The 14,767-nt window shown below is 36.4% G+C and overlaps 1 protein-coding gene across 2 annotated transcripts in view; it reads right to left on the reverse strand.

The window, feature by feature from the left end:
- The window catches only part of LOC118184200 (uncharacterized), a 233,200-nt gene that overhangs the window by 56,624 nt on the left and 161,809 nt on the right, over positions 1-14,767 (reverse strand). For both annotated transcript variants that reach the window (XM_085807600.1, XM_085807599.1), the window contains exon 2: positions 12,685-13,227. In XM_085807600.1, coding sequence (XP_085663726.1) covers positions 12,685-13,227 — 543 coding nt within the window. The remainder of the gene's footprint in view (positions 1-12,684; positions 13,228-14,767) is intronic.

Consider the following 14,767-nt stretch of genomic DNA (forward strand, 5'->3'; position numbering starts at 1 on the left):
TTATGTAAATTAAGTGGACGTAACCAAAACCATGAAAAAATATATTATTCAAAAACATTAAATTTATTATTGCAAAAAATAATAACATATTTTAAAAAATAGCACTTTCAGATTTTTTAATTAATATCTCAGCTGATTAAAATTGTTCAATTTCAAGAACGCCATCAACTTTTACTCAATAGTAATAAAAGAATTAACGTGGCAATAACATATCCTGGCAATTATAAAAACCTCAAATTAAAAAAAAATATTAGTTTAAAATGCTGACATTAATGAAATATTTTCAACATACAGTGAGGTAACATGCAATCGCGTGCTCTATTTAACCTCAGAATATAACCTTGATTTTTATCTGCGGCGATTCAAGAAACTGTTGCAATAGGAAAAAAGAATTTGGTATTTTTGTGCACTTTTCCGGCTCAAATTCTGTAATTAAGAAAAATTCAGTAAAATTTCGTATCTCGGGAACTAATCATGCGATCGGCTCCAAATTTAGAAATTTACAACCGATGGATGGTCATATGAAGGATGCTCTTTGTTCTAGATGGATTAGCAAATTAGATGATTAATTAGCATAATGAATAAAAAAGCGCCACTACGCTAATTTCATCCTCGGCGAATGGCCTTGACGATTCCAACAGTCGGACGGATACAATCTCCCCCCCGACTCCCGTCGCTTTCCGAGTCGAAGGCCCTAAACCAAGAGTTAGGAAGGCGAGATAAAGGTAGTAGCGCTTTTTTAATGAACCTTCTAATTAGGCTCCTAATTAGCAAAACAGTTTACAATCAACGCTAACGTTCAATTGAGCATCCGGGAAGGGCAAGATTCAAAATTTGAACGAAATCCGTTAATTCTTTGAAAAGTTACATATTTTTGTGCATTTTTCCGGCTCAATTTCTGTATTTAAGAAAAATTCAGTAAAATTTCGTATCTCGGGAACTAATCATGCGATCGGCTCCAAATTTAGAAATTTACAACCGATGGATGGTCAGATGAAGGATGCTCTTTGTTCTAGATGGATTGGAAAATTAGATGATTTATTAGCATAATGAATAAAAAAGCGCCACTACGCTAATTTCAACCCCGGCGAATGGCCTTGATGATTCCAACAGTCGAGCGCATACCATCTCTCCCCCCACCGACACCCGTCGCTTTCCGAGTGGAAGGCCGTCAACCAAGAGTTAGGAAGGGGAGATAAGAGTAGTAGCGCTTTTTTAATGAACGTGCTAATTAGGCTCCTAATTAGCAAAACAGTTTACAATCAACGCTAACGTTCATTTGAGCATCCAGGAAGTGCAAAATTCAAAATTTAAAAAAAAATCGGTCGGTTAGATCGGGAGATACGTATTTTTTGCGCATTTTTCCGACTCAGTTACTTTAATTAAGGAAAATTCGTAATTTGGGAACCAATCATCCAATTTTCTTGAAATTTCGAAATTTGTAATTCGCGGATCTTCAAACGACGAATGCCGTTTGTCCCAAGTCGATCGGCCAATTAGACGCTTATTTAGCGACATGACTGAAAATGCTCCAGTACCTTAATTTCGCCCCTTCCCGCGGAGAAATGTCCCTTTAATAGGGAAAAACCCAACAAAGAAAGCGAAAGAAATGCCAAAAACGTAGGGGAAAATTAGTTTTTAATTAATATCTCGGCTAATTAAAGTCGCACGAAGATGCCAATGGTTAATATGGCGAGATACGGGAATTCTGAATCCAACGGTACCTTCCGCTAAGCTCTCCATAAAGCCGTTCTTGAGAAGATGAGGTTACAAACAAACAGACGCGCACAGATTTTAATAGTATAGAGACTAGCGGGCAAGCCCGCCAGCTGAGCGGGCTGAAGCCCGCTAGTATAAGGGGTGTGATGCCTTTGTGGAGGACATTTAAAAAGAACTGGCTTTATTTCGCCGTTATTCGAAAGTTGGACCGAACTACCAGTGTTCAGCGGATTTACGCGGGCTCCGCCCACTTTATTCACGTATGTGACCAGAATATACTGCATACACGATACATATGCCTAAAATCACGAAACCACCCATGCAGCCAGCGCTTTCGAGGGTATTCGAAAGTTAGAACAAACTACCAGTGTTCAGCGGGCTGCGCCCGCTTTATTCACCTATGCATCCAGAAAATACTGCATACACTATACACTTGCGGAAAATCACGAAAACACCCACGCAGCCAGCCCGCTCACCGGGATTTGAAAGTTCGTCCGAACTACCAGTGTTCAGTGGCTTTGCGCGGGCTGAGCCCGCTTTGGTCACGTCTGCATTCAGAAGATACTGCTTACACGATATACATGCGTAAAATCACGAAAATACCCATACAGACATCTCTTTAACGGGTATTCGAAAGTTGGACCGAACTACCAGTGTTCAGCGGGTTTGCGCGGGCTGCGCCCGCTTTATTCACATATGCATCCAGAAGATACTGCGTACACGATACACATGCGTAAAATCACGAAAGTACACATGCAGCCAGCCCGCTCGTTGGAATTCGAAAGATGAACCTAACTACCAGGGTTCACGCACAAAAGTGCATCAATATATATATTAATGTAATTAATCAACCATAATTATTTATATTAAGAAAACTTTCCATATAGCATGTTCAAGCAATAGAAATTCAATTTAAAAACCCTGAACAAAAAATAATTAGTCAGAATTTAAATAAATAGTTTATTTATATTTATATTTATTTTTTTGCAATTCAAATTTCTTAATGAAAATTATATTTAATATTAGCTTTATGCGAACAGAAACATTTGTTACCAAAATTACGACAGTATATATATTAATGAATTTATATATAATAACAAAAGCAGTGAACGATTACGTAGCTCAGTAACACAAATGAGCACGCTGATTTAAGCTATTAGAAATATTAATTTGTATTATTCAAAGTTGCTTTTCTTATTCACATCCAAAAATCACGAATTGTTCGAAAAATGCACAAAAAAATAGTATCTCAACAACTAACAGTCCGATCGGCTCGAAATTTACAATCTTATAATTGCCAGATTTTGAAAAGAGGTTTGGTCTTTGTTCCAGAGAGATTGGCAAATTAGAAGATTAATTAGCATAATGAATAAAAATCCTCCACTACTTTAATTTCATCCATGGCGAATGGCCTTGACGATTCCAACAGTCCTGCGGAAACCATCTCCCCTTCAGCGACACCCGTCGCTTTCGAGTAGAAACGCCGTCAACCAAGATTTAGGAAGGGTAGATAAGGTAGTAGCGCTTTTTTAATGAACCTTCTAATTAGGCTCCTAATTAGCAAAACAGTTTACAATTAACGCTAACCTTTATTTGAGCATCCGGGAAGTGCAAAATTCAAAATTTGAACGAAATCCGTTAATTCTTTGAAAAGTTACGTATTTTTGTGCATTTTTCCGGCTCAATTTCTGTAATTAAGAAAAATTCAGTGAAATTTTGTATCTCGTGAACCAATCATGCGATCGGCTCCAAATTTAGAAATTTACAACCGATGGATGGTCAGATGAAGGATGCTCTTTGTTCTAGATGGATTGGCAAATTAGATGATTAATTAGCATAATGAATAAAAAAGCGCCACTACGCTAATTTCATCCTCGGCGAATGGCCTTGACGATTCCAACAGTCGGACGGATACAATCTCCCCCCCCGACTCCCGTCGCTTTCCGAGTCGAAGGCCCTAAACCAAGAGTTAGGAAGGCGAGATAAAGGTAGTAGCGCTTTTTTAATGAACCTTCTAATTAGGCTCCTAATTAGCAAAACAGTTTACAATCAACGCTAACGTTCAATTGAGCATCCGGGAAGTGCAAAATTCAAAATTTGAACGAAATCTGTTAATTCTTTGAAAAGTTACGTATTTTTGTGCATTTTTCCGGCTCAATTTCTGTATTTAAGAAAAATTCAGTAAAATTTCGTATCTCGGGAACTAATCATGCGATCGGCTCCAAATTTAGAAATTTACAACCGATGGATGGTCAGATGAAGGATGCTCTTTGTTCTAGATGGATTGGAAAATTAGATGATTTATTAGCATAATGAATAAAAAAGCGCCACTACGCTAATTTCAACCCCGGCGAATGGCCTTGATGATACCAACAGTCGAGCGGATACCGTCTCTCCCCCCCCGACACCCGTCGCTTTCCGAGTGGAAGGCCGTCAACCAAGAGTTAGGAAGGGGAGATAAGAGTAGTAGCGCTTTTTTAATGAACGTGCTAATTAGGCTCCTAATTAGCAAAACAGTTTACAATCAACGCTAACGTTCATTTGAGCATCCGGGAAGTGCAAAATTCAAAATTTGAAAAAAATCGGTCGGTTAGATCTCGAGATACGTATTTTTTGCGCCTTTTTCCGACTCAGTTACTTTAATTAAGGAAAATTCGTAATTTGGGAACCAATCATCCAATTTTCTTGAAATTTCGAAATTTGTAATTCGCGGATCTTCAAACGACGAATGCCGTTTGTCCCAAGTCGATCGGCCAATTAGACGCTTATTTAGCGACATGACTGAAAATGCTCCAGTACCTTAATTTCGCCCCTTCCCGCGGAGAAATGTCCCTTTAATAGGGAAAAACCCAACAAAGAAAGCGAAAGAAATGCCAAAAACGTAGGGGAAAATTAGTTTTTAATTAATATCTCGGCTAATTAAAGTCGCACGAAGATGCCAATGGTCAATATGGCGAGATACGGGAATTCTGAATCCAACGGTACCTTCCGCTAAGCTCTCCATAAAGCCGTTCTTGAGAAGATGAGGTTACAAACAAACAGACGCGCACAGATTTTAATAGTATAGAGATTTAAATTTTTTTTTTCTTTCAGAAATAATTATAGAAAGTTAAGTACATGGAAATCAGCAACAATATTTAACATAATCAGAGCACTATTAAAATGCTCTGACTTGAAGTTAATCGAATAGAGCGTTAATTATAAAGTTATTCTGATTTAAAGGACGCCTCAGAAGCTAAAAATTCATCTCATATTTGAGAAAGTATTACAGAAGAGTACTGTAAATAGAAAATAATACGTAAATTTAATATTAATAACAGAATAAACTTTGATCTTAATTTTTGTAATTGTTAACAGAATAAAATTGAATTTTTTAAAATTCCTTTCTAATGTAATTAACGAAAACTTGTTAAAATAGTTCATTAAAATTAAACTGTTCTGAGCAAACTGTCTGGGAAATGTATAGCATTTAATTCCGTTAGAATGAAATGTTGTTTAAAAATGTACTCCTGTCACATACCTAGGGCTCTGAAATATTGATGAAAAATAAAATATTTACATTTATATGTATATTTACTACGTGATTACAAAATGTTTACCTCCGATCATGTCAAAACCCATGGCAGGCCACTGAATGTTTTGCACAAACAACATTCCTCCTGTCAGGCCGTCAGAGGTCTATGAATATATTGCCAACCTCAAGACAAAGACGTGTCCGGGATCGGATGCTTAAAAATATGGGCGCCATTATGATCTTGAAACTTATTAGAATTATTAACGACATGCTATATCTTGGACACTACCCAGTTCCCTGGAAATCTGTAGTAAAATCCCCAGTGCTGAATCCAAGCAAGTCTCCAACTGATCCTGTTTCTTACAACCCAATCACCCTCCTGTCAAAATAAGATGCCATCCTATTCACTGCAAAAAGGAACATCGATGCTGGAATTCATGTAAACATATATAATACACTAAGCCCATGGACCAAGCAGGCCCGCTACCTTGCAATTACTCTTAATCACTGTTTCATATGGTCCCCACGCATTACACAGCTTTTAACCAAGTTCCGAGTGCGTAAACGTGCACTCGTCCCCTTAATTGCTCGGAACAGCATCCTCTCTACTGATAATAAAATACTCTTTTATAAGACCATGTTGCGTCAAACAGTCATCTATGCCCACCCTGTCTGGGGATATTCCTATAAGACTTCCTTAAAGAAATTACAAGTGTTGCAAAATGTTATACTTAGACAAGCGGTAGATTGTTCGTGGTTTATTAGAAATTCGGCGATCCATCGTGAATTTAAAATCCTGAAATACAATGCCATATGGCCATGTTGGCCGAAATATTCTTCAGAAAAATACCACTTATACAAAATAACACAATTCCTATGTTAAGCTGACTACAATAGCAGGCCAAACAGGAAAAGACAGCTCGCGGTATTCAGACACTTTAATTAATGTGAATGACACTCTATGTATGTATATATGACAAAAAAGTGTTAAACCTTGTATTATATGTATTATGTTTTAGTGGCATAAATTATGTTTTATATATGTGCACTGTTTCTCCATGTGTTTAAATTAGGTACATGATTCTGGAAACCTTTTGCTGACTATTTTTTATGTGTCTCTTTACTGCTGTTCCGTAATGTTATATTATGACTGATCTGTCTCGCCCATTAGCATTTCTTTTTAAACCTACTTGCTATTGAATTCTCACTACCCTTTACTCACTGCAGTCGGCTACATCCGTAGCAGACTGGTCTCGACTGGCTCATCACTATCTACTCTGCAGACTTATTCATCGACCTGTGCCATATTTTTGCTTATCTTGATGTTTCTCATAGGCGGGGGCTGGTTGTACTCGAGGACAAATATCCGGAACCGACCGCTGGCGGTAGAAGATCCGATGTTTGATCTGAAGGTGCAACTTCCGAGGGATTGGAGACTTGCCTTGTCTCCTTCAGTTCAGCATTGGCTTCCTCGTGGCCCCCGCTGGAAACCATGTCGGATTCGGCTGGCATGGGCTAACGATGCTGGACAAACATCCCTGAGGATCGACTGGGCGGCATTTCAGGAACCGACCATTTAATGGGAGGAGACCCGGGGTTTTTCCAGACAACTGGCTAGACTTATGTCTAAACAGCTTCAGTCCACAGAGTAAATAAACAGTCTTCACAGGACTAGAGCCTTCGTATATTCTGTGGTTAGTTCAGGCTTGGCAGGGACCGTACTGGTACTGTCGTGTCTGCGACCTTGGTTGTGGAGATGTTATATGCTTGATATCGAAGACTGTCCGAGGAGGGATGGGTTCCCCTCGGTCACGCTAGAATGAACGCTAGAATCTATCGACGCCGATGTCAACCATAGATTCTAGCGTGATTTTTTATACATTGATTTATTTACTAATGTTGATGTTTGATTAACCGGCCCCGTAGATCGCTTCGGTCGCGCGTCGGACCTCCATCAACAACAGAGTATCCCTTTGCAGTGGCGGGGGTGTGGCGCCACCTCGAGCAGTCTCTGGCGATTGAGTTTTTTAACTTTTAATGGGAGACCAAGAGTCTCCTGGGGCGAAGGCTCCTTTGCTAGTTCTCTGTTTCTCATGTTATGCAATCTAGATATGTATTCGGAATATATAAATGTTCGAAAATCGGCACACATGTTGCACTGGGGGTAGCACTCACGTCGGGCACCTGTCTGCAAACGCTGTTTTCCTCAGCCGACGAGGGGAGATCCGATGCTTCTCCGACGAGGGGAGATCAGGTTTCTCCCATGCAATGCATGGGAGAAACCTGTGAACGGCCTCTTCTCTTACTTCCTACCTCCATTTTAAAACGATGGAGGTAGAAAATAAGACGAGAGGCCTTCAACTGGCTTTCCGTTGCACTGCCTTGAAGCAGTGGCGCAACATTCAGTGATATACCATAAAGATAAATAGCTTTTGACATGATCGGAGGTAACATTTTACAATTACGTCGCAAATATACATATAAATGTATACATTTTTTTTTTTTTTTCCTACAATATTTCAGAGTCCTAAGTATGTGAAAGAATGTATTTTCCAACAAAGTTTCATTCTGAAAGGAATTAAATGCTATACTTTTCATAGAACAATTTGCTCGAAAAAGTTTTAATTTAAATAAAATATTTTCACAAGTTTTCGTTGATTATATGAGAAAGAAATTTTAAGGTAATTCAATTTCATTTGGTTAACGATTACAAAAATTAAACTCAAAGTTTATTGCATTATTAATATTTAAATTACGCAATATTCCTTTTCTGTTTACAGAGCTTCTTTCTGAAATACTTCCTCAAATATGAAATAATTTTTTAGCTTCTGAGGAATCTTTTAAATCAAAAATCAAAGTAATTTTTTATTTAATGCTCTGCTCGGTTCATTTCAAACTAGAGCACCCTTTATTTTCATAGTCAAATATGTTAAATATTACTGCTGATGTTCATGTACTTAACTTTCTATGAGTATTTCTGAAAATGATAAAAAGAGGTGTTTTTTTAAATATTACTTAAAACCTGTAATTGAGTTATTATAAAATATAAGGAAGTAATTCTTTTAATACACAAATCATTTTTAGTCTTCATTTCAACAATACTCATTCTAAAAATTCTACTTATAATTACTTATATTTTTAATCATTATAAATTTAGATATATTTAATAAATTGATTTCCTCACAGTAACATTCACAGGAGTTTATGTATGAATGAATCTTTCATTTCCAAATATAGTTATAAATACTTTAATAAATACTTATGTATATTGTTAAAGGCAAATATATGCTTTTTACAAGGATTATGCATAAATACCCATATAAACTTAATACTTTTAATTTTCGGCAAGTGCAAATCTTTAATTTCTGTGCATTCACCATATTTTTCGATATTCACCAAATTAAAAATAATATAGCATGCATAAGAATTTTATACATAAGAAATATATGTAAATAAGTTCAATGAAAATTAAATGCATTATTTTTAACACGCACTCAAAGGTTTAATTTTCTTATGAAATTCCTTCCCAGAGGTATCTCTTTTCTTAGGTAGGGCCAACCAGCGGCCGAGCGGTAAAGTCGCTGAACACTGGTAGTTCGGTCCGAGGTTCGAATCCCGCGAACGGGCTGGCTGCATGGGTGTTTTCGTGGTTTTCCCCATGTGTAACGTGTATACGAGCCAGTTTCCCTTAGAAAGTCCTCCACGAAGGCATCCCTCCCCTTAGGCAGATAGCCCTAGTGTGCTTTGCCGTAATTAAATACACCATCACATCACCCTTAGGTAGATAGCCCTTACATGCTTTATCCTGTTTGAAAAACTTAACTTGAGCTATGTGCCTAATTACAAATATTTTGACATACATAATTTTATATTTATATTTAGACGTCAAGTTTCAAACATTTGACTTGAAACACGTTTTAGATACCTTGTTTTAAAATTCAAATTTTCTATTAAACATATTTTGGCAGGGCATTCAATACTTCTCATTACAATTTTACCCAGTTTAATAATTCTCTGAAAACATTATAACAAAAAACTATCTATTTCACATTTAAACTTTAACCTCAATGTCATCAGATCTCAATCTTGATTGGCTTACTCTGCTCACAAATACAGCTTCAATTTTTGAAACAGTTAAAACAATTAATTGATATAAATTCACAAATACTTGAAATTTACCTATTGCAAGTTAATCCAAATTGTAAAAATATGCAAAATGCATTGATATACCGATTAATATCATTCACATCACCCTATTTTCTAATTCCTCATAAGCTCTCATAATGATGTGGCACATTCACATAGTGACCGCAAATGGCTCTTACGCCGAATTGGAAAATGCTTCTGTATACAATGTTAACAATGATTACAGTATTTGAGAGCAAATATGCCGACGAAATGAAGGCCCTGAAAGAGCAAGAATCACAAATGCGAGGCAAGATAGGATGATTGTTCGCCAGGCCCGAACCATCCCAAGGGTATCAATCATTAGTGACTATTCAACGCTCTACAGCCACGCCTATACCTCCCACGGTACCGTCCACCTTCTCACGGCGCTTGTCTGAGGCGGGGTTACGCTCACAGAGATTCTTAAGACATTTGCCTTTGACCACACAACATCGCCACCCATGTTGTGTGGTCAAAGGCAAATGTCTTAAGAATCTCTGGAGTCATCTGGAGTGGCGTCGCAGCCGATCATCATGGCTGCCATCAGACTGGCATGTGTTCAGCGATGAATCTCGCTTCACTCTTGAAGCAGATGACCACCGTGTCCATGTCTGGACAGGACAATCCTAATCAGCCTAAGGTATACAGCCATAACTTCTAGTGTGATGATGTGGGGCGCTATTTCTTATAACAGCTCAGTTATATGTTGATACCATCCTGCGGCCGGATGCATTACCCTTCATGGCACGTCATTCTGGGGCCATTTTCCAACAAGATATTGCCAGGCCATATACCGTTCGCATATCTCTGGACTGTCTTCGTACGGTTGATACTCTTCCTTAGCCAGCAAGGCCACCAGACCTTTCACCAATCGAACATGTCTGGGACATGGTAGGCCAGATTCGGACACCACAAAATATCGCAAATCTGGAGCGACAACTGATGAATGCCTGGCAGAATGTGTTAGAAACCTCTACATTAGATGGATGACATTAGAAACCTCTACCACTCCTTGCATCGACGAATTCAAGCATGCATTGCAACCAGGGGTGTTCAACCAAATACTAATTTGAACACTCAATGGGTGATAGCGAGCCGTGAACTTTTTTTTTTCCAAAGAGTGTATTTATCAATCGCTCTTTTTTTTCCTTAAACTTATTTGATTCTTCCTTTCACATTTAGAAATTTAGGTTTATTCCAAATAAAATTCGCCCCTTTTTATGATTTATTTTTAAAATGCGCATTCTTAAATAATTTTTATAAATTTTTTGAAAGAAATTTTGAATTATAATCTATAAACTTTTTGCCATCAACTTAAAATAGATGTATTTTTAAGCATACCTGCAAAAAAAAAAAAAAAAAAAAAAATCCAAAAGACAGACGTGAATTTTGGGTGATTACATATTGGCGCATTTTGAAATTTGGCATATTTGTTGAAAGCGATAATAACACAAATGTGTTTAAAGCACTTTGTTAAAATTATTTGAAAGCAGGAACGAAGTAACTTTTTTCCGCTCACGCCCAATGCAAAAAGGGAAAGAAAAATAGGTTGCCATATATTAAGAAGTTCGCCAAGTGAATTATTCTTGGGGCAAACTGAAAAAAGTGCCCCAAGATAAATTTTTGAATTTCTCCGTAATTTTCGCACCAAATTTTACAAAATTTAATACGTAGGAATAATTTGAGTCGTAAAATCGAAATATGGGAAAAAATGGCATGTCATTTCAGAAAAGTCCGATTTTGTGTCAAAATATCTAAATTAGGGCAATGATATATATAAATCTAATATATATCCAAAGTCACACTTTTGAGACATGAAAAACGAAATTTGAATTTTGTCAATCGGCCCAGTAGAACGAGAGATAGAGGACTGCCATTTTTTTCCCGCAGTGAACCTTAAGATATTTATTCTTCTTTACGCATAAAATTGTTGCTGAAATATATATGTTTGCAGTCTAGTTAGCTTAGAATTCTATAAAGCAATTCATAATCAAAATCGCTGTTGCAAGTTATCAAAAAATAGCTAATATGTGATTTTTTGCATACATGCCACTAAATTATACAAATTGCTATCACCCATCCAACAATGCATGTTTATTTTATGCAAAAGTGTCCCCGCTTTTCGATTTGTGAGGATGTGTCGTGGGTGAAAGTACCACCAAACCGCTGTCATCATGCTCTGGTTGTGAGCAAAGCGCACCCGCTTTGGAGATTAAAGCTCGGCAGCACTGCGTCATGCGTAATGCGGGGATGGCGCCTCCTTTTTTTTTTACCTCCATGATAAAAAGATAGAGTAAAAGGAATCAATCACTCTTCACCCTATTTTCGTATTACGAAAACAATCACGTAATTGGCATTAGCCTATCTTTGCGTTTTACCTATCTTATGTAACCATTTCTAGCAGTAGCCCCCATCTTTTTCTTTCGTTAGCTCGTGGCACTAGATGCTTCTGTGACAATAGGCTGGTTGTTTTAAAAAGGTTCAGAAAGATGAAGGAGAATAATGAAACACAGAAGGGCTGAAAAGATCTTTAGAGTAAAACTTTTTTTTTTATAAAAGTGGAAATACATAAGGGATTTGATGATCAAATAGTATTCTCATAAATACGAATGAAAAAATTATTAACCAGAAAAGTCATACAAGTGCAAAGGATTAAGTAAAAATTGAAATTTAGAAGTACAGCAAATTTACTTTTTAAGGAGGTGCAAATGAAACGAAAGGATACATTCCGATTGGTTAAGTTAAGAATAAAATTATCGAATCTTTCTTTCTAAGGCTGAAAGGGGAACAAAACTGTCAAGGATGAACCGGGAACGACCACTTATATGAAAATAGCGATTCCTAATCATTTTAAGAAATCTTGACTATGCATCAAAAACAGAAATATTACAGTTAAAATAGCAACGATTAATTAAGCGTAATGCTAATGATTGTACGTAAACTTTGCACTGTAAACCTTAAAGATGAATGAGCATTCAGGAGTTATATTTTAGTAGTAATTGTAATCACTACTCGAAGATTTGAAAAGACAAGGTGAAACTGCCATTTCTTCCTTAAGACGCAGTTTATAATTTCTAGTAAATTTCTTCTGAAATATATCTGAAAGTAGAAAGTCAGAGTGGAGCTGCTTAAATATTTGCGAACATTTTCAGATTGGAAAAATTGTAACTAGCTTAAATTAAAAAAAAAAAAAAAAAAAAAAAAAAAAAACTAGAACTAATAAATTATAAAAAATCTGGTTACATTTACGTATAATACATATAAGACAGATTTCTTTTCATTACCTTGACCATCTGCAGTACTTGTTTCAACAGTTGGCACAGGATGAGTTGCAATTGTTGTCAGTTTTTGTTCTACGCTTTTTGTTGCAGTGCTCGGTAATGGTTGTTTGGTTGTCGTAGCTGGACCCTGAGTCGTGGTAACAGGTATTTCCATTGTTGTGCTTCTTATTGTTGTTGTAGGTTGGCTAGTAACTGTCGTGGTGTATGTGGACGTCGTTTCTTCTTCGGTAGTTGGTAGAAATGTAGTCATCGTGGTGCGTTCTGTTGTAATAGCAGGAGGTTCTGTAGTAGTCACTGCGGAAGCTTTCGTCGTCATTTCTAAAGATGTTTCAGTTACAGTAACTGTTGTTTGATAACTTGAATCGTCATTATCTAAATTACTGCTGTTGTCTGAAGATGTCTCTATATTTAAAAGTGATGGAGATGATGAATCTTCGTTTATTTCCCCAGCCTCATCAATGAGTGTTGCAGCAGAATGTATCGAAACATCCCCATCTCCACTAGAAAACAGATCTTCCGCGGTTGCATTCATTAACTGAGGCTTTACTGGAAAAAAGAAAGAGAATAGTGCTTTTAATAATAATAATTCACTTTAACTGTGCATGAACATTAGTATATATAAGTACTCGAATATTTTAATTTTTTCTAGACTTCAGCTCTTTATGGTGAATATTTTGCGCAGCCATAGAAGAAATGACACTTTTGCAATTAAAAGTAAAGGATTGATATTGAAAAATGCGTATTGATATTGTGTAATTCTTCATAAAATTTCACCGAAATTTCTTAAGGAATATGATACGCAGTTTATTTGTAAAACCAGTTGAGCCCTTAATTTGAGATGAAATGTTAATTACTTCAAGGTATACATTAGAGATCAACAAAAATTGTTCACATTTTTTATGTTACAAAGCGTTTGAAGTTCATAATTGCGACGAAGATATACTACATAAGCAAATAGCAAATAAATAAATAACGTGTATTATGATGAAAAGGATATTCCCAAGCATTAATGTTAGTGTCGGAATAAATACCCATGTCAATAATTTAGAAAATTTCTAAGGCAATTTAGATTTTACCAAAGAAATATGGATTACTCGATTAAAATAACTAATACTTTGTCTCGTTATCTGTATGCTTTATGTAAAAATATTCCTTTAGAGCTCAGCTTTTTTACCTTGCAGAACCCTTTATGATATTCATGTCTCAGGAAATATTTTCAGGAAACCTTTATAGAAACGCTCTATACCGGCGATTATCAACCTGTGGTGCGCAAGAGAAAAAATAGATGGTATGCAAAGAAACAAAGTATTTTTAACTATTAAATTCAAAAATTAAATACCCCAACATTCCAAACAACCCTAACACTTGTAAATTTATGGGACCTGCACTTGGCTCAAGGTCAATAGCCGCTCATAGACTTCAGCAAAACAATCCGTTTTTATTTTCACAAATATTCCTTTAGCCATAGTCATAGCAAAATTTGTCATAAATGATGTTTTTAAAAGGAGTAATAGAAATGGATTTTGCATTTAGTAGGAAATAGAAATAAATTCCCATAAAAGGATAACTGTATCTTATTAATTCTTTTAAAGTTGGTAGATTTACTATCATGTCTACACTTTATGCCGCCACCATATCCGTGTTATTTTTAATTAGAATAATTTTTTCACGTGGATTTGCTGTGTCTCACAGCAGATATTCTATCTTCTTGTTGCTTAAAATTCCTTACTTTTCTATGCGATTTGACAACATCGTCGCGTGTTTTGAAGAATTCGTAGTATATTGTGCATTTAAATATCTGTTAGGGAAAGGAAAAAAAAAAAAAAAAAAAAAACACCTTGATATTCAAAATGGAAAAATACCTAGGATTGACTTGTAAGGATCTTAAGTTTTACTAACGTTTATTTTTATTTTAAATCTTTACTATCACTTCTTATTTTCTACTTCCGGCCAGAATTAAAAGCTTTAACTTATTTATGCAAATTTGTCTGGCGAACGCGAAGTACTTAAGTTGTGGCTTTTTGCCAAGCGAGAGAGAGGAAGGAGTTAGTCGAAGCAGGCCGCTTACCTTAGCAGTTTTACTCGG

This window comes from Stegodyphus dumicola, chromosome X1 (assembly GCF_044657685.1).
Source record: "Stegodyphus dumicola isolate Sdum_Otavi_A_Nest chromosome X1, ASM4465768v1".
Classification (NCBI taxonomy): domain Eukaryota; kingdom Metazoa; phylum Arthropoda; class Arachnida; order Araneae; family Eresidae; genus Stegodyphus; species Stegodyphus dumicola.